This window comes from Schistocerca gregaria, chromosome 6 (assembly GCF_023897955.1).
Source record: "Schistocerca gregaria isolate iqSchGreg1 chromosome 6, iqSchGreg1.2, whole genome shotgun sequence".
NCBI lineage: Eukaryota > Metazoa > Arthropoda > Insecta > Orthoptera > Acrididae > Schistocerca > Schistocerca gregaria.
The window spans coordinates 520,710,990-520,730,875 of NC_064925.1; the positions used below are offsets into that span (position 1 = coordinate 520,710,990).

Below are 19,886 nucleotides of genomic sequence, written 5' to 3' on the forward strand. Positions count from 1 at the left end.
TAAAGAAGCAGCCGTATCCAATATTACCTCAGTTCTGGTGTGATTGTGCACCTGCAATCTCACGTGAAGATGGTGGACAGTTGGACTGCCAAAACATTGTGCCATCAGGACGACAAAATCTGACCGTTTACCTGTGAAGAGTATCAATCTACTATGAACAAAAGCAAAAATGGAAAGCCCAGGATGGGATATCAATAATATTATGCAAAGGATAGATTGCTACTCACTGTCATGATGACATGTCGGGTTGCAGACAGGGGTGATGAAAAGACTGTTACTTATAAACTTTTCAGCAAAGAATTCCTCAGAGGGGGGAATGCATACACATTCATACAAACAAGCACACCTCACACACCCATCACCACTATCTCCACCTAAATCACAACATAAATGCACTGAACAGGAGCAACAATCTGGAGTGGGTTAGTGAGGACTGAGTGACAGCAGCGTACAGGTGGTGGGAAGAGGAATCAGCAGCATTTGGTGGAGCATGAAGGAGGTACAGGTGGCAGGACAGGGTTGTTGCCACATGTAGCATCAATTTTGGGGGCTGTGGGGGAGGGAGTGAGGGGAAAACAGGGAGTGGAGCAGAGAGGAGAGGAGCAGAGAAGGGGAAAAGATGGGTGGATGCACTAGCAGAGAGCTGTGTGCACATTGAAGGTGAGGGGACACAAACTGGGAGAAGGTAACTGGACACCCAGGGCGGAAAAAACTGTTGGGTGGGGGATTTGGGGGCATTAATCAACTGTAGGTTGAGCTGGAATCATTTTGAAAGTGACGAATGAGTTGTAAGTATAACTACCATCTGCTCTGTTCAGAACAGATGGTAGTGGAGGGGAGGATCCAGTTGGATCAGGTTGTGAAGTAACCATTGAAATCAAGAGTGTTACATTCTGCTGCATGTTGTGCCACAGGGTGGTCTGCTTCACTCTTGGCCACAGTCAGAGGTGGCTTTTCATACTAGTGGACAGCTGGTTGGTAGTAATGTCAGTATAAAAAGCCGAACAATGATTGCAGCAGAACTGGTACATGGCATGGTTGCTTTCACAGATGACCTGCCGATTCACTATACACCAAAATCCCTCATGCCCATGGTCTTGCTGTTGCTGAATGCTATCTCTCCCAATGTCTTCCAGGCCCCAAACCCACAACCTCTTTTGTCATACACCTTATTATGTCCTAACACATGACTACTTCTAGGAAGGGGAGGCACCGACCTATGCCAACCTGTTTGTGGGAAGTATAGAGGAAATCTTCCCAGTCTCCCAAATCCCTAGAGTGGTTCAGGTTCATTGATGATATCTTCTTTATCTGGACTCAGGCCCAAGGCACCTTATCCTCTTACCTTCACAACATATCAACACCTTCTCTCCCACCCAGGTCCTCCTCAACCCAGTGTGCCACCTTCCTGGAAGCTGACCTCCTCCTCTCTGATGGCTCCATCCCCACCTTCATCCACATTAAATCCACCAATCATCAAAAGTACTTGCAATTTGACAGCTGCCATAGGAGATGATGTATCTGCAGTGACGGCATCTCCATAGGTTTTACAGATGCATAGCCTGCAAGATCAACTGATTTGAATCCATATGACTTTTGGCTCTGGGTATATCTAAGACAACTCATTTCTCAGGGACACACTCAGTCTCTACCTGATCTGAAGGGCTGCATATAGGAACACATTGCTCAGATTCCACTGGAACTTCTGCAAGTAACTGTTCATCACATTGTTTTACAGATGCAGCATCTTGCCAAGGCATCAGCTGTCGTATTGCACAAATAGTGTAAGTGGTGGTTAATAATAAAATCAACATTATATCTTTCTCACATGTTTGATCTTTACTGCTAGTGTCCCATTCCCAATCCATGACACATCAAAACATTAATATGCATCTCTCTTGCAATCACAGTGCCAGATTTGCATCTTGGGGCCAAAATTGGAACTAATACATTAACACATTAGAATAACTGTAAAGTTTTGTTGTCATAAGATAATTGCAGTCCACACTGGACCTCTGAGAGTAGCTGCACTCTAATTGTAGCAACCTAGTATCTTCTGTGACACTGCAGCTTGTGTAAACAAAACGTTTCTTCGCCAGAAGAAAGCAGTGAGAATATTGCATAAAGTAGATAACTGTTTATCTTGCAGAAGCCTTTTTAAAGAACTAAGGATATTTCCACTCAATTCCTAGTACGTTTATCCCTTAATGGTTTCTGTTGCTGAGAATAAAAATTAGTTTCATCTCACCTGTGATGTACTTAATCATTATACAAGACACAAAAACAATTTTCATGTAGGCTTTGCCTCCTTGTCCAGGGTTCAGAAGGGAGGTGTGTTCCCTGGAGGTAAAATACGAGATCTGTTCAAAAAATTCCAGAGCTTTGTCCACAAATTTTTTCTACACTTACATTTTACTTACTGTGCATGATCTCCTTCAAAATACTCTCCTCCACAATTGATACACTGCTCCTAACGCCATTCCATTTGCACTCCCTGAAGCAGTCTTGGTATGACTTTTGTTAGTTCAGTCGAAGCACCATCTGTGAATTTTCCTTTGTCTTGTCTGTCGCTGCATATTTTTGTCCTTTCAATGGGGTTTTCAACTTTGGAAATTAAAAAAAAAGTCTTTAGGAGCAATATCAGGTGAGTATGGAATCTGGAGCTGCACAGTGATTTTGTTTATTGTGCTATAGTCATGTACCAGGAGGGATGAACTTGCAGATACACTATCATGATGCAAGAGCCATGAATTGTTTCACCAAATTTCTTGTAGTAGTCACATGTGCTGATAGTACCATTGATTAACGGTTTGTCCCTGTGGCACGAATTCATAGTGAACTAATCCTTCAAAGTCAAAGAAAACTATCAGCCTGACTTTACATTTCACCTGACCTGGCAAGTTTTTTTATGGTTTTTGAGAACCTTTCCCAACCCATTGTGAAGATTGAACCTTGAGACCAAGGCTTTAGCACACTTCTGTAAAGTCTGCTATGTTCAGGAATGTAATCTGCAAAAGTAACCTATTCACTGCAGAAAGTTCTTCATCAATTGATTACTTCTTTCTTGTGAACTTTCACTACACTGTGTATTCATAAACTGATTACTTCTTTCTTGTGATCTTTCACTACACTTGGGAGATAGCTGTATCATTTTTAGATCTTAACAACCGTAAGTTAATATGTCCACAAAGAAGTTCAAAATGGATACTACCTAAATAATACCAGGTACTCTGGGAAGTACCCGTGGTCTAGGGGTAGCGTCTTTGATTCATAATCAAAACGTCTTTTGTCCCGGGTTCGATCCCCGCCACTGCCTAAATTTTGATAAATAATCAGCATTGGCGGCCAAAGACTTCCGGCATAAGAAGTCAGCCTCATTTTGCCAATGGCCTTGTCAAAGAGGGCGGAGGAGCGGATAGAGGTTCAGGGCACTCTCTTGTCCTAGGGGTGGGAAATTGCCCCTAAAGGCGGAAGAATCAGCAATGATCAACGACATGAGGATACAGGAGGCAATGGAAACCACTTCATTAAAGACACGTAACGTGTATCCACAGGACATGTGGCCTGTAGTTGAAGAAGTGTCATGATGATCTCTCCATTGGCAAAAGATTCCGGAATATTCCCCCAATCGGATCTCCGTGAGGGGACTGCCAAGGGGGAGGTTACCATGAGAAAAAGATTGAATAATCAACGAAAGGATGATGTTCTACGAGTCTGGGCGAGGAATGTCAGAAGCTTGAACGTGGTAGGGAAACTAGAAAATCTGAAAAGGGAAATGCAAAGGCTCAATCTAGATATAGTAGGGGTCAGTGAAGTGAAGTGGAAGGAAGACAAGGATTTCTGGTCAGATGAGTATCGGGTAATATCAACAGCAGCAGAAAATGGTATAACAGGTGTAGGATTTGTTATGAATAGGAAGGTAGGGCAGAGGGTCCGTTACTGTGAACAGTTCAGTGACTGGGTTGTTCTAATCAGAATCGACAGCAGACCAACACCGACAATGATAGTTCAGGTATACATGCCGACGTCGCAAGCTGAAGATGAACAGATAGAGAAAGTGTATGAGGATATTGAAAGGGTAATGCAGTATGTAAAGGGGGTGAAAATCTAATAGTCATAGCCGACTGGAATGCAATTGTAGGGGAAGGAGTAGAAGAAAAGGTTACAGGAGAATATGGGCTTGGGACAAGGAATGAAAGAGGAGAAAGACTAATTGAGTTCTGTAACAAGTTTCAGCTAGTAATAGCGAATACCCTGTTCAAGAATCACAAGAGGAGGAGGTATACTTGGAAAAGGCCGGGAGATACGGGAAGACTTCAATTAGATTACATCATGGTCAGACAGAGATTCCGAAATCAGATACTGGATTGTAAGGTGCACCCAGGAGCAGATATAGACTCAGATCACAATATAGTAGTGATGAAGAGTAGGCTGAAGTTCAAGACATTAGTCAGGAAGAATCAATATGCTAAGAAGTGGGATACAGAAGTTTTAAGGAATGATGAGATACGTTTGAAGTTCTCTAACACTATAGATACAGCAATAAGGAATAGTGCAGTAGCAACACAGTTGAAGAGGAATGGACGTCTCTAAAAAGGGCCATTACAGAAGTTGGGAAGGAAAACATAGGTACAAAGAAGATAGCTGCGAAGAAACCATGGGTAACAGAGGAAATACTTCAGTTGATTGATGAAAGGAGGAAGTAAAAACATGTTCCCGGAAAATCAGGAATACAGAAATACAAGTCGCTGAGGAATGAAATAAATAGGAAGTGCAGGGAAGCTAAGACGAAATGGCTGCAGGGAAAATGTGAAGACATCGCAAAAGATATGATTGTCGGAAGGACAGACTCATCATATAGGAAAGTCAAAACAACCTTTGGTGACATTAAAAGCAACGGTGGTAACATTAAGAGTGCAACGGGAATTCCACTGTTAAATGCGGAGGAGAGAGCAGATAGGTGGAAAGAATACATTGAAAGCCTCTATGAGGGTGAAGATTTGTCTGATGTGATAGAAGAAGAAACAGGAGTCAATTTAGAAGAGATAGGGGATTCAGTATTAGAATCGGAATTTAAAAGAGCTTTGGAGGACTTACGGTCAAATAAAGCAGAAGGGATAGATAACATTCCATCAGAATTTCTAAAATCATTAGGGGAAGTGGCAACAAAACGACTATTCACCTTGGTGTGTAGAATATATGAGTCTGGTGACATACCATCTGACTTTCGGAAAAGCATCATCCACACAATTCCGAAGACGGCAAGAGCTGACAAGTGCGAGAATTATCGCACAATCAGCTTAACAGCTCATGCATCGAAGCTGCTTACAAGAATAATATACAGAAGAATGGAAACGAAAATTGAGAATGTGCTAGGTGACGATCAGTTTGGCTTTGGCTTTAGAAAAGTAAAGGCACGAGAGAGGCAATTCTGACGTTACGGCTAATAATGGAAGCAAGGCTAAAGAAAAATCAAGACACGTTCATAGGATTTGTCGACCTGGAAAAAGCGTTCGACAATATAAAATGGTGCAAGCTGTTCAAGATTCTGAAAAAAGTAGGGGTCAGCTATAGGGAGAGACGGGTCATATACAATATGTACAACAACCAAGAGGGAATAATAAGAGTGGACGATCAAGAACGAAGTGCTCGTATTAAGAAGGGTGTAAGACAAGGCTGTAGCCTTTCGCCCCTACTCTTCAATCTGTACATCGAGGAAGCAATGATGGAAATAAAAGAAAGGTTCAGGAGTGGAATTAAAATACAAGGTGAAAGGATATCAATGATACGATTTGCTGATGACATTGCTATCCTGAGTGAAAGTGAAGAAGAATTAAATGATCTGCTGAACGGAATGAACAGTCTAATGAGTACACAGTATGGTTTGAAAGTAAATCGGAGAAAGACGAAGGTAATGAGAAGTAGTAGAAATGAGAACAGCGAGAAACTTAACATCAGGATTGATGGTCACGAAGTCAATGAAGTTAAGGAATTCTGCTACCTAGACAGTAAAATAACCAATGACGGACGGAGCAAGGAGGACATCAAAAGCAGACTCGCTATGGCAAAAAAGCATGGCAAAGAAGTCTACTAATATCAAATACCGGCCTTAATTTGAGGAAGAAATTTCTGAGGATGTACGTCTGGAGTACAGCATTGTAAGGTAGTGAAACATGGACTGTGGGAAAACCGGAACAGAAGAGAATCGAAGCATTTGAGATGTGGTGCTATAGACGAATGTTGAAAATTAGGTGGACTGATAAGGTAAGGAATGAGGAGGTTCTACGCAGAATCGGAGGAATACATGGAAAACACTGATAAGGATAAGGGACAGGATGATAGGACATCTGCTAAGACATGAGGGAATGACTTCCATGGTACTAGAGGGAGCTGTAGAGGGCAAAAACTGTAGAGGAAGACAGAGATTGGAATATGCCAAGCAAATAATTGAGGACATAGGTTGCTAGTGCTACTCTGAGATGAAGAGGTTAGCACAGGAAAGGAATTCGTGGCGGGTCGCATCGAACCAGTCAGTAGACTGATGACTTTAAAAAAATAAAAAACCAAATCTGTTCTTGCAATCAAGAGGAGTTAGCTTGGAGACACTGTTGGAGGTCTGATCTATGATGTTACTCCTATGACTGGACAATGCTTATGGCTGATACCAAGCATCCGGATGTCTCATATGGTGCTTAAGGTGTTATTCCCAAACAGTAAGCTGCACAAGGGTGTCATAACTTTTCCACATCAATCATGTGTAAATTGTGAATTTATGAACCTCAGTTACAAAGAGTTTTTTCTCTGTTATGTAACTTGCAATTTTTAATTATAGTTGCTGATATGTAATTGTAATAAAAAGAACCTGACAGCATAATTTTTTAAAGAAGTAATTTAAGAAAATCTGCAGAAGTGGTGAATGTTTCCTCCAAGTATTCAAGTTGTTAAAATCCTGATTTTTCCCTATCTTGTGTTGTGGGCAGCAAGAGACATTTCAGGTGAATGCATATTTGGTGAGACACTTTTCTCACCAAACAGCAAATACAGACAATCGAAGGGTTAACATCAATAATCACATTTACAGTGTTCAGAACTTCTGAAATCTTTTTTTATCTGTAAAGCAATGTATTTCATATTTTTTATATGCCAATCATCACAACTTTAACTACAGTGACTTGCAGCTTATTTACAAATGCATAACTAATGTACGTAGGTAAATCTTATCGTGACTAGGCTAAGCTGATATTATATGCTAGGAGAGAAAGTACGGTGAATACTGAAGGGTGAGATTCATTCACAAAGTTTTTCAACAGCAATGAAGATACAATACTGAGGCATAATTATCAGAATACTAACTCATGAGCTGAGAGTATACTGTAATTTTATCAGCTATATATAGGATCATTCTCTTCACAGTGAATAGCAAGGCAGATACTAAATGTTCCGTGAAGAGTACCATAAGCTGAGAGTTGCACAATTCAAGCAGTACTGAGACAGCTCACATTCATCTTCATTTCAATGCACTTTTAACAACAGCATTTTGTATGTCATCAGCAAAGTGATTTCTAATCATCATTAATGAGGAATATATCTTCATTTTACTTTCATTCACTCATTTTGTTCCGTATATCCCATCAAGAGGAAGAACTTCCAGTGATGTGTAACTAATTGACATTAACGCATAATGTAGGCTCACCCAGCGTATGTTGTTGGTGCACGCACTCAGGTTTCCAGTCGGATAGTGAAGATGATGAGCAAACTGCTGCTGTATTTTAACACTGCCACCCAGCTGGAATCCTGAGTTTTTCACTAAACACTGTATACATTAACATAGGATGAACAAATCACAGAGAGTTAACATGTGTACTGTAAAACAATAAACTAACACTATATTGCATAATGTTATTCTTGCTAATGCCCACTAAAGGTATTTGAGTAAATCAGTAAGAAAGCTGCTATTCTGAAACGAGATGCTGCCTCCTCAATTTTTTTGCTTAGTTGCTGTTCCTCTGCTATTATGTCACTGGAATAAAATGGTATTTTTCGAAGTAAATACCTTTTCCACCCATAAATAAAGTTATATTTACAGTACATTATTACTTTTCATAGAGCTTTATTACAAACATTGCTACTTTCTATGTAGCCCATTATTGAACTTTTAAACTCTTGAATATTTTAATAATTTGTGAAAAGAGTGGCTAATGAGGTAGGTTTTAAATTTTCATTTTAGATTTGTATGGATTCCTAATTTCTTGCTTTAAGTTAGATGGGAGTTCGTTTATATGAGGTCTGTTCAAACAATTATGGGACATTGCATCCCTGCACACACCTGTTTAATGTGTAACTGCCAGATTGCTGTATGTATGTTACTTTTTGTTCAGTGCTGTGTTGAGTATAATGTCATGTCATACAGTTTTTGAATTTTGAAATGGAACAGTTAGAGGAGCATCATGTCTGCACTAAATTTTGCTTGAAACTCAAGAAAATCTTTACAGACACACACCAAATGATGCAGGAAGCCTGCGGTATTGAGTGCTTCAGCCGTTCTCAGTGTTACGAATGGTTCACATGGTTTAACAATGGCTGGACAGATGTTAAAGATGAACCTCGTTCAGGACGACACTCATGTCAAGAATGTCAATGAAACTGTGTGCACCAATTGTAGACTGACTGTACGAGAGATTGCAAAAGAATGTAACATTTCAATTGGACCACGTCATGCAATCCTAACACATCTTCTTGGAATGCATTGTGTTGCTGCCTAGTTCATCCCATGGTTCACAAGTCAAGCCCAGAAAGACCTTCACCTAGCAATCTGTGAAGGTCCTTTGAGTCATGCAAATGAAATGTCCCTAAAGAGAATCATAACTGGTGGTGAGACATGGAGCTATCGTAATGATGTTGAGACCAAGGTTCAATCTTCACAATAGGTCAAGAAGGGTCCTCCAAGGGGGAGAGGGGAGGGGAAGTGGGGGGGGGGGGGGGGGGGGGGGGGACGACTTGCCCACCATGAATTCATGTAACAGGGACAAACTCGTAATCGATGGTACTATCGGGACATGTGACACCTGTGAGTAATATGGTGAAACAATTCATGGCTCTTGCATCCTGATAATGCGTCCCCATGTTCATCCCTTTTGGTGTATGAATATTGCACAAGAAATAAAATCACTGTGCTGCTCCATACTTGCCAGATATGGCCCCTACAGACTTTCTTTTTTTTAGTTGAAAACCCTATTTAAAGGACGAATATATGCAAAACAGACTAGATAAAAGAAAATTCACAGATTGTGGTTTGCACCAACCAACAAAAGGCGCACCGAGACTGCTTCAGGAAGTGGAAATGGCGTTGGGAGCAGTGTATCAATTGTGGAGGAGAGTATTTTGAAGGAGACCTTGCACAATAAATAAAATATAAGTGTAAAAACATTTTGTGGACTGAGTTCTGGAGATCTTTGAAGAGATCTCGTATTTTACAACCAGAGTACATAACTCCATTCTTAACCCTGGACAAGGCAAAGTCTATGTGAAAATTATTTTTGTGTCTTGTATTATGATTATGTACATTACAGTTAAGTTACAATTAATTTTTATTCTCAGCAACAAAAACCATTAAGGAATAAATGACTAGGAAGTGAGTGGAAATATCCTAAGTTCCGTAAAATGGTTCTGCAGGATGTATAGTTATCTACTTTATGCAATATTCTCACTGCTTTCTTCTGGTGAAAAAAAACTTTATTTACATAAGCCCTAGTGCCCCATAAGATACCAGGTTGCTACAATTAAAGTGCAGCTGCTCACAGAGGTCCAGTGTGGATTGTAATTACCTTACGGCAGCAAAACTTTGCAGTTATTCTGATATGTTAATGTATTAGTTCCAATTTTGGCCCCAAGATGTAAATCTGGCACTATGAATGCAAGAGAGATGTATTTACACTCCTGGAAATGGAAAAAAGAACACATTGACACCGGTGTGTCAGAACCACCATACTTGCTCCGGACACTGCGAGAGGGCTGTACAAGCACTGATCACACGCATGGCACAGTGGACACACCAGGAACCGCGGTGTTGGCCGTCGAATGGCGCTAGCTGCGCAGCATTTGTGCACTGCCGCCGTCAGTGTCAGCCAATTTGCTGTGGTATACGGAGCTCCATCGCAGTCTTTAACACTGGTAGCATGCCACGACAGCGTGGACGTGAACCGTATGTGCAGTTGACGGACTTTGAGCGAGGGCGTATAGTGGGCATGCGGGAGGCCGGGTGGACGTACCACCGAATTGCTCAACACGTGGGGTGTGAGGTCTCCACAGTACATCGATGTTGTCGCCAGTGGTCGGCGGAAGGTGCACGTGCCCATCGACCTGGGACCGGACCGCAGCGACGCACGGATGCACGCCAAGACCGTAGGATCCTACGCAGTGCCGTAGGGGACCGCACCGCCACTTCCCAGCAAATTAGGGACACTGTTGCTCCTGGGGTATCGGCGAGGACCATTCGCAACCGTCTCCATGAAGCTGGGCTACGGTCCCGCACACCGTTAGGCCATCTTCCGCTCACGCCCCAACTTCGTGCAGCCCGCCTCCAGTGGTGTCGCGACAGGCGTGAATGGAGGGACGAATGGAGACGTGTCGTCTTCAGCGATGAGAGTCGCTTCTGCCTTGGTGTCAATGATGGTCGTATGCGTGTTTGGCGCCGTGCAGGTGAGCGCCACAATCAGGACTGCATACGACCGAGGCACACAGGGCCTACACTTGGCATCATGGTGTGGGGAGCGATCTCCTACACTGGCCGTACACCTCTGGTGACTGTCGAGGGGACACTGAATAGTGCACGGTACATCCAAACCGTCATCAAACCCATCGTTCTACCATTCCTAGACCGGCAAGGGAACTTGCTGTTCCAACAGGACAATGCATGTCCGCATGTATCCCGTGCCACCCAACGTGCTCTAGAAGGTGTAAGTCAACTACCCTGGCCAGCAAGATCTCCGGATCTGTCCCCCATTGAGCAAGTTTGGGACTGGATGAAGCGTCGTCTCACGCGGTCTGCACGTCCAGCACGAACGCTGGTCCAACTGAGGCGCCAGGTGTAAATGGCATGGCAAGCCGTTCCACAGGACTACATCCAGCATCTCTACGATCGTCTCCATGGGAGAATAGCAGCCTGCATTGCTGCGAAAGGTGGATATACACTGTACTAGTGCCGACATTGTGCATGCTCTGTTGCCTGTGTCTATGTGCCTGTGGTTCTGTCAGTGTGATCATGTGATGTATCTGACCCCAGGAATGTGTCAATAAAGTTTCCCCTTCCTGGGACAATGAATTCACGGTGTTCTTATTTCAATTTCCAGGAATGTAAATGTTTTGATGTGTAATGGAATAGGAATGGCACACAAGCAGAAAAGGTGAAATGTGCGAGAAAGATATAATGTTGATTTTATTATTAACCACCACTTACACTATTTGTGAAATATGACAACTGAGACCTCGACAAGATGCTGCATCTGTAAAACAATATGTTGAACAGTTACTTATAAAAGTTCCAGTGGAATCTGAGCAATGTGTGAACTTTTCCCTGAGAAATGTGTTCTTTTAGATACACCTAGAGCCAAAAGTCATAAGGATTTAAATCAGGTGATCTTGCAGGCTTATCTGGAAAACCTCTGGAGATAACACATTTCGGGAAGGTTGCATGAAGCACATCTTTCACTGCACAGGCAACATCTAAACAGTGGTTTACACACAGCTGCACTATTCTAAGTCAGGAATCACATGCTGTTCGAGAAAGTCTTGATAATGTACTGATACCACAGTTACCTTACAGCCCACTGGGTGTAATCTCTTCAAAGACGAATGGACTGAGAATAAAGCTACTTGTGAATCCACACCACCCAGTCACTTATGTCAAGTGCAATGTTATAACAGTACCTCATATTCTGTGCATATAATGCACCCGGTACCATAGAACGTTACTTGTCACTCCACAGAATACTGCCTGACCACATGCCATCAACTTCAACCCATGCCAGAAACCAAAAAGCAGATTCAGAATGTTGCTTCAGATCATGAGGTTTCAGTTGCTACACTGTCTGACTCTTGTATGGGTGCCAGAGTAAAATAGATTGCAAAACATTCCATGCTGTTGACCATGGGATGGGCAATTCTTGCAACACTGTATGAGCACTAGCACTACCAGGGACATCCATTGCATGGTCAGTTACAGCAAACAGCAACCTCCTCAATAATGTCCACTGGGACATGATGCCTTCCTCTTCCAAGTGTAGCACCAAGCTCACTCATTCTCCTGAATTTCATTGTCAATTTCTTTAAACCATTTAATGACATTGGACCTTTCCTCAGACCTTTCAGTCTGTGATACTCTCCCAATGCAGTACTGTAATTGCTGCCATTCACATAAAACAGATTCACTGACAATGCACGGTCTCTCCTCTCGAGAGCCATACTTTTCACTCACTTTATGGCTTGTCAAATGACAGCGTGGGTATGGTACCATCATACAAACCATGTACAGTGCCAGATTTGCACCTGGTGGCCACAACTGAAACTAATTTGTTTTCTAGGGCTAATTGGTTCCGTATTAAAGCATTAGCTTATCTACCAGGTTTCACCACCATACAATAATAAAAGTTCACACTACATCTCGGTGAGGAGCTGCACATCAATTATAACTTCCTGGTAGCTCCCTAAGACATGCAAAATAAGCCAACAACCTCGTCTCTACATCATCACAATGAGAATTTATTTAGTTTATCTATGTGTTGGCTCCGTTTTACGCTGCACCACTGAACCCAAAGGAATTTTATCTGCGCATTTCATTCATTTTATGACCATTCAAGACCATTTCTCATGCTAGGAGGTCTTAATTGCTAGTATGAAAATGCATAATATGAGTCTTTCTGAGATCCAGACGTAAACTGTCAGGGGTGAACAATTTGTAGGCCTGTTCATCTAGCATTTTCGCTGTGTCTGCTAGGGTTCTGTTTAGACTCTTGATTAGCATGTTTGTCTCATCAGCAAATGTTGCAGTTTCTCTCCTTTATAGTCATCGGAAGGTAATTTATGTTGGTTAGAAACAACTACCAATGCTTAGGGTACTCCACAAGTTACATTCACCCATTCGGAGGTTATTTTCATGCCTGAGATACAATCTGTTAATGAGACCCTCTGCTTTCTGTTATGGAAGTAAGATTCCATCCATTCAACAGGAATGCCATTACTGCCGTAACACTTTAGTTTGCAAAGTTGACTTTTGTGATCCACATCATCGAGAACTTTGGCAAGGTCACAGTAATACCAGCAGGATAATTTTGCTTGTTTACCTCTGCAAGCACATAATTTGTGAGTCTTGTAATGTTTCCTGTGTGGAGAACTCTAATGAAATCCAAATTTAGACTCGATTAACAAACTCTGCTATGTTAAATAAGACTGTATTATCATAGGCCACTTTTCCAAACACTTTTGAAAAGAGTAGTAGGAGAGAGAAAGGTTGGTAATCAGAGGGCTTTGCTTGTCTCTTATTTTATAGACATAAGTTACTACTGCATATTTCAGTTTCATTGCCTAAGCACTTGGAGATGACAAAGACTATGTGTGCGTGTGAAAGACTGTGTGTGTGTGTGTGTGTGTGTGTGTGTGTGTGTGTGTGTTCATACATGTAAAGCACTAGGTCCAATAGCTTCACAATGGTTGAGAGCACTTAAGACGAAAGCTCATATACTTTAACCTCTATTGCATGTTGTTGCCATTTGGCGACAAACCATAAATTTATGTATAATGTTAAGGAAACCACTTGCATGTACATGATGTTGCCATCTGGCAACACATACAATGTGGCTGCATTAAGCTAAACTGAGTTTAATGTTTTTACATTACTGTATGACAACAAACCTAAAATGCTGACTAAATCAAAATTTCTATGTTCAGCATGTTACATAGTATACTGTATGTCAGACATCCCCCCCCCCCCCCCCCCCCCCCCCCCCCCTCCCGCCCAATATTTTTTTTCACTGAAATTGCTTTCCTAAAATAAAGCCATGCAATAAGGGATATAGCACTTGATGCAGCTGGATGCTCAAGAGAATTTAATCAATCTAAAAGTCTTTTTTTAATGTGCCTGTCTGTTGCTCAGCATTTCCTCTATGTGATGAGCAGAACTTTGTTCTATCTCATATTATTACTATTCCATCCTGGATATTCCACTGTTTGATTTTTTTTCCAACTATGTGGAAAGTTTATAGTACTCACAGTGTTGTAATTTTTCTAATTAGGAAAACTGTATGGCTATTTACAGATTGTTACACCTCATTTATCATTTATTTGTGAATTAAATAATGTATGATGATATTCTTACTAGTAAACATATTCAGAACAACTTAAATTACCTGACAGGGAAATGACATGGCTGAAGAACCAAGTTTTGAAATAAGCTGCTGAGAAGATCTCCAATGCAATATCACACAGTCTCAAGTAGCACATGCGGTGATAAGAGTTTTTGTTCTTCATCAAATCTGAAAATAATTGACAGTTACAACAAGATTAGATTTCAGCTACAAACAGTATCACTTTCAGCAACCCTAACTTATCAATTTCCAACTTAGGAAAAATTGGAGATCAACCAGAAACACAGCACTCACAAACTTCTAAAAATAATTTATCACTGAAGTACGGAAAAAAAAGTACAAGCAAGACATAAATTGTAAGAAGATATTAAAGCAACACCAGGAATAATTCACAGCTACATTCAAAAGTAACAGTACTGTTATAACTACTTATTACTGAGTCTTCTTGACAGTAAACTGTTATACTTATCCAATTATTTCTCATTCTTCCTGACTAGTGAATATCTTCTCCATACTGATTCCCTCTGCATTGATGTTATATTTTTCTGTTTGGTGTGACTACTGACATTTGATAAGAGTGTAATAAGAAAACTGCTTAATGTTGATGACATTTCTTAAATTCCATATTGCCATTCCTATAAATATTATTATTATTATTATTATTATTATTATTATTATTATTATTATTACATTGTTCAAGTACCATTCAAATTGTACTGCTTACTCACTGAAGAAGTCAGGTCAAATGCAAGAGAGTAGTAGTAGAGTAGTAGTAGTAGTAGTAGTAGTAGCAGTAGTATTCATCTGCAGATCCCTTTTTACAAGGATATAGGACATGTCATAATATTTACAAGTTTAGACCAATTTAAAATAAGCTAATTCCACACACATACATTTACAGACTTCTAGTTAGAGACAATCATTAAATTTACTACTGGTATACAGTACTTCTTTCACAAATAACTTATTAAATAATGTAATGCCACACTGTTCACTCATACCTCACTATCAAGTCACTGCAAGCACTATACACACATTGTTTCATAATACAGGGTTTGAAGGCCCTAATCTTGTAGGTGAAGCCAACTGTTCATATTTCAAACAATCAGTAAATTTATAACATCTCATTATATTTTTTACCCTGTAGTAGGGTGTATTCACACATACATTTTTTTTTAATTTTTTTTTTACATTTACGAATCACTAGAATAACCCCCCCCCCCCTTATCTCTCTCTCTCTCTCTCTCTCTCTCTCTCTCTCTCTCTCTCTCTCTCTCTCTCTCTCTCACCCTGCAATTACAAATTTGTTGTAACACCTTAGTGTGCTTCATAAACAGGCCTCACTTTAACAGTTACCTTGCTGAAACACTCACAGAAGTATGTCACATAAAGCTTCATGTATTATTCTCTTTGATGTGCTTTTTCAAACACTAAAAATGCAACATCTATATCTTTATTTTGCAAGACACCTCTGGTGTTGGGCAGAGGGAGCTTTGTATACCAGTGTCATTCCCACCATTTCCTGCTCCAGTCGTTAACCATGACTGAAAAGAACGATTACTGTTAAGCCTCTGAGTGGGCTTTAATCATTCTTATTTTATACTCATTGTCTTTTCTTGAGATATAGTTAGAAATAAGCAATGTATTGTTTTAACACTTCTAGGAATATGTGCCTTTGGAATATTAACACCTTGATGCACACCTCTCCTCTTGCAGCATCTGCCACAAGAGCCGAATGAACATCTGTGTGATGCATTTACTAAATGAACCTACACCAAAACACACTGATCTTCTTTGTAACTTTAGTGTTTCCTCCATACAACATATCTGGAAAGGGTCCTAGACTCAAGAGCAATATTCAAATATCAGTCCAATGTGGGTTTTGTACGCCACATCCTTCCTGTGGATTCTTCCAGTGGATTTCAGTCTGACATCTGTCTTCCCTATCTATGACTAGATTTATTTGGTCATTCCCCTTTAAATCACTCCATATGTGTGTTCTTGTTGTGGTCTTCAGTTTGAAGACTCGTTCGATGCAGCTCTCCATATTAGTTCATCATGTGCAGGCCTTTTCATCTCTGCATAATTATTGCAAATGACATCCATTTCAATTTGCATACTGTACTTAAGTTTTGGTCTCCCTCTACAATTTTTAGTCCCCACCACTTCCTTCCATTAACAAATTGTTGAGCGATCATTTACAAACAAATTCCCTTGGGGAGGGGGGAGTACTCCCTAAGTTACTTTTAAATCTGAAGATTTCTCTCTGTTAAGAATGACATGTTCAGTTCTATCTTCCACAAACTTCTCAGTCCAATCACAAAAGTGATATGGTATCCTGTACGCTTGCATCTCATTTATTACACAACAGTGTAGAACTGTAGTGAATGCCTTCCTGAAGCAAACGATTACTAAATCAACCCACGAGCCAACATCAACTGTGTTCTGGGCCTCATAGATGAACAGCAAGCTGAGTTTAACACAACTGTCATTTGTGGAATCAATGTTGATTTCTACAGCTGAGATTTGAAGTCTTCTCTCAGATCATAATACATGAGTATAAAACATTTTCAGAAATTATACAATAGAACGATATCAGCAATATATGCCTATGGTTGTGGGCATCTGTTCAACAACTCTTATTGAAACTGGGAATGCTCTGCACATTTTTCCAATCTCTAGAAACACTGCTTCTACTGTGACCTAGGGCAGATTGATGTTACAAGAGGAGTAAGTTCATCTGCATAGTCTGTGAAGGATTTTAAATATTTCCATCAGTCCAGTCCGTTTCCTATAATGAGTGATTTTAATTGACCTTTCTTTTTATCTCATGGTCAGTTACTTCAGTATCTGTCATTCTGACATCCATGTGACAATTGCAAGGAAGAACATTAGTATGATGCTCATTAGAGAAACAATGGGTTCTACACTGGTATCTTGAATTTTATTGTGAATCTCATGCTGTTGTCTGTGTCTTGAATAATATCCATTTATACATCTAATGATGTTGATGGCATCTTACATAATGTCATTTGGGACTATCTTCTCAATACAAAGTTGTATTTTTAAGGCTTTTATTTTATGTACATAGAAAGTTCCTGTGGATCATGTTTGTTTGTTTTTTTTTCTTTTTTTTCCTTTCATCCTCCTCCATTTTTCCCTCAGCGTCCTGTGTAATTGATCTTGCTCTATCTGTGGTACTCTATTTCTTGAAATTTCTAATAATGAAGAGATTTTTTTATCCTCTAACAGATAGAGATTCAGGTGCCTTTTAAACGTGTGGACAGGTACACATTAATCCAGCTAGTCCCATTTGTGCACTTTCATATGAAGGTGCTCCGCTTGTGTCACAAGCATTTTTTTTTTCTTTCATTTTGAACATGCTTTTATTTAAAACTGAAACAAAACCATGCATTCTTGAAGCCACTTAACATACTGTAGATCTTTCAGATTAGCTGACTATTCCATCTTCCTGCTTAACTTCAACAATTATGAAACAGATATACTGCTGCTCACTGTAAAGAGTTGCAGAGAGGCTCAACGGAAGATACTGTAACACACTGAACTACTTCAGAAAAGAAAGGAAAACACACACATGACCACTACCTCCAGGCACTCTAGCCAGATTGCAACTGTTGCATTGAATTAAAGCAGCAATCGGGAATGGGGAAGGGATAGCTGGGTATGGATGTGGGGGAAGGAAGGGGGGGGGGGGGGGGGGGAGAAGAGCACTGTCTGGCAGAGTGAACAGGGGCTAAGAGGTGGCAGGACGCGTCTGCCTGGTGCAGCTGTGGTGGAGAGGGGAGGGGAGATGGGAAATGGAAAAGGAAAACAGCAGAGGGGGAAAAGACTGGTGGGCAACTGGCAGAGAGCAGTGCACAATGAGGGTGAGGGGACATGATTTAGGAGGATGTGAAATGACAACTGGGATGAAAACTGTTGGGTGGAGGGTGTGGGGATTTTAGGTTATTGTAGGCTGTGGCTGGGATAATTTCAGGAGTAGAGAATGTGTTGTAAGGATAACTTTCATCTGTGCAGCTCATAAAAGATGGTAGTGGAGGGGAGGATAGAGATGGTCTGGGCTGTGAAACAGCCACTGGAATCAAGCATGTTATGTCAGCTTCGTGTAATGCCAGTGGGTGTTCCACTGGTATGGTTCAGATTCACTGATGATATCTTCATCGTCTGGACTCAGGAAAGGCAACCTATCCTCATTCATTCCTCAACCCGACGTCAACTCTCCTGGACATCGACCTCCTACTCTCTGAAGGCACCATCCATACTTCTCTCCACATTCAACCCACTAAACACCAGGAGTACCTGCATTAGACAGCTACCAACAATTCCGCATCAAAAAATCCTTCCAATACAACCTGGCCACCCAAGAATAGCATATCTACAGTGACGAGAACTCCTTTGCCCAGAATGCTGAAGGTCTCACGAACACCTTCACAGACAGGCACTACCTCCAGACCTAGTCCACAAACAGATTTCCCATGCCAAATCCCCACACACTGCCAATTCTCTTTCCATCTCAACATCCGAAGAACCAGCTACAAAGGAGCACCCCCTTTATCGCCCAGTATCACACTGGACTAGAACAATTAAACAACATCCTTCCTCAGCGCTTTGACTATCTATCATTTGCCCTGAAATGAGGGGCATCCTACCCAAAATCCTTACCACCCCTCCTAAAGTAATAATCCGTCACCCACCCAATCTTTACAACATCTTAGGCCATCCCTATCCCACTCCCAACCCTGAACCTCACCACAGGGAAATCACCACATACCAACTCTGCTGCAAATATTGCATAGCTTTTTATATTGGTGTGACTATCAACCAGCTGTCCACAAGGATGAATGGCCGCCACCAAACTGTGGGCAAGAGCTACATGGACCCCACTGTGACAACATGCAGCTGAACATAACATTCTTGATTTTAAGGGTTGCTTCAGGACCCAAGCCAACCGGATCGTCCTCTCCACCACCAGCTTTTCTGAACAGTCAGGTGGGAGTTACCCTTACAACACATTCTTCACTCCCAAAATTATTCTGGACTCCTACCTCCACCCCTCTGTCCTACCATCTCCTCCCAATTCATGTCTTCTCACCATCAATGTGCACCACTCCCTGCCAGGGCTCCCACTAATCTTTTACCCTCTGACCCTCTCTTTTCTGAAGTTTTGTCCTGCTGCCTTTAGTCCCCACTCACCCCACCAGGTAGCACTCTTCTCTTCCCCTCACCTGAACCCTGTTATTCCTCCCTCCTTCCCCCATTTCATTTTAATGATTTCTTCTACCAGATTCCACAGTTGTTTGAAATTATTCAGTAATTCTTCATGTTAAAAATTAAGTCTTAGTAGTAAATATGTCTTTTCACAACAAATGCCATTTTCATAATTTTCAGGTTTCCATGCTCATAGCTTGTCATATGACATTTTCAACATCTCTGCTACATGGATTCCTTATACAGCTGTTCATTACTGTTCGTTTATGTTACAGCCACGCCATGTCATATGCCACATCA

At 41.1% G+C, this 19,886-nt stretch overlaps 1 protein-coding gene across 7 annotated transcripts in view; it reads right to left on the minus strand.

Moving 5' to 3' along the window:
* The window catches only part of LOC126278000 (uncharacterized), a 269,064-nt gene that overhangs the window by 104,020 nt on the left and 145,158 nt on the right, over positions 1-19,886 (minus strand). For all 7 annotated transcript variants that reach the window (XM_049977688.1, XM_049977683.1, XM_049977689.1 and 4 more), the window contains one exon: positions 14,400-14,525. In XM_049977688.1, coding sequence (XP_049833645.1) covers positions 14,400-14,525 — 126 coding nt within the window. The remainder of the gene's footprint in view (positions 1-14,399; positions 14,526-19,886) is intronic.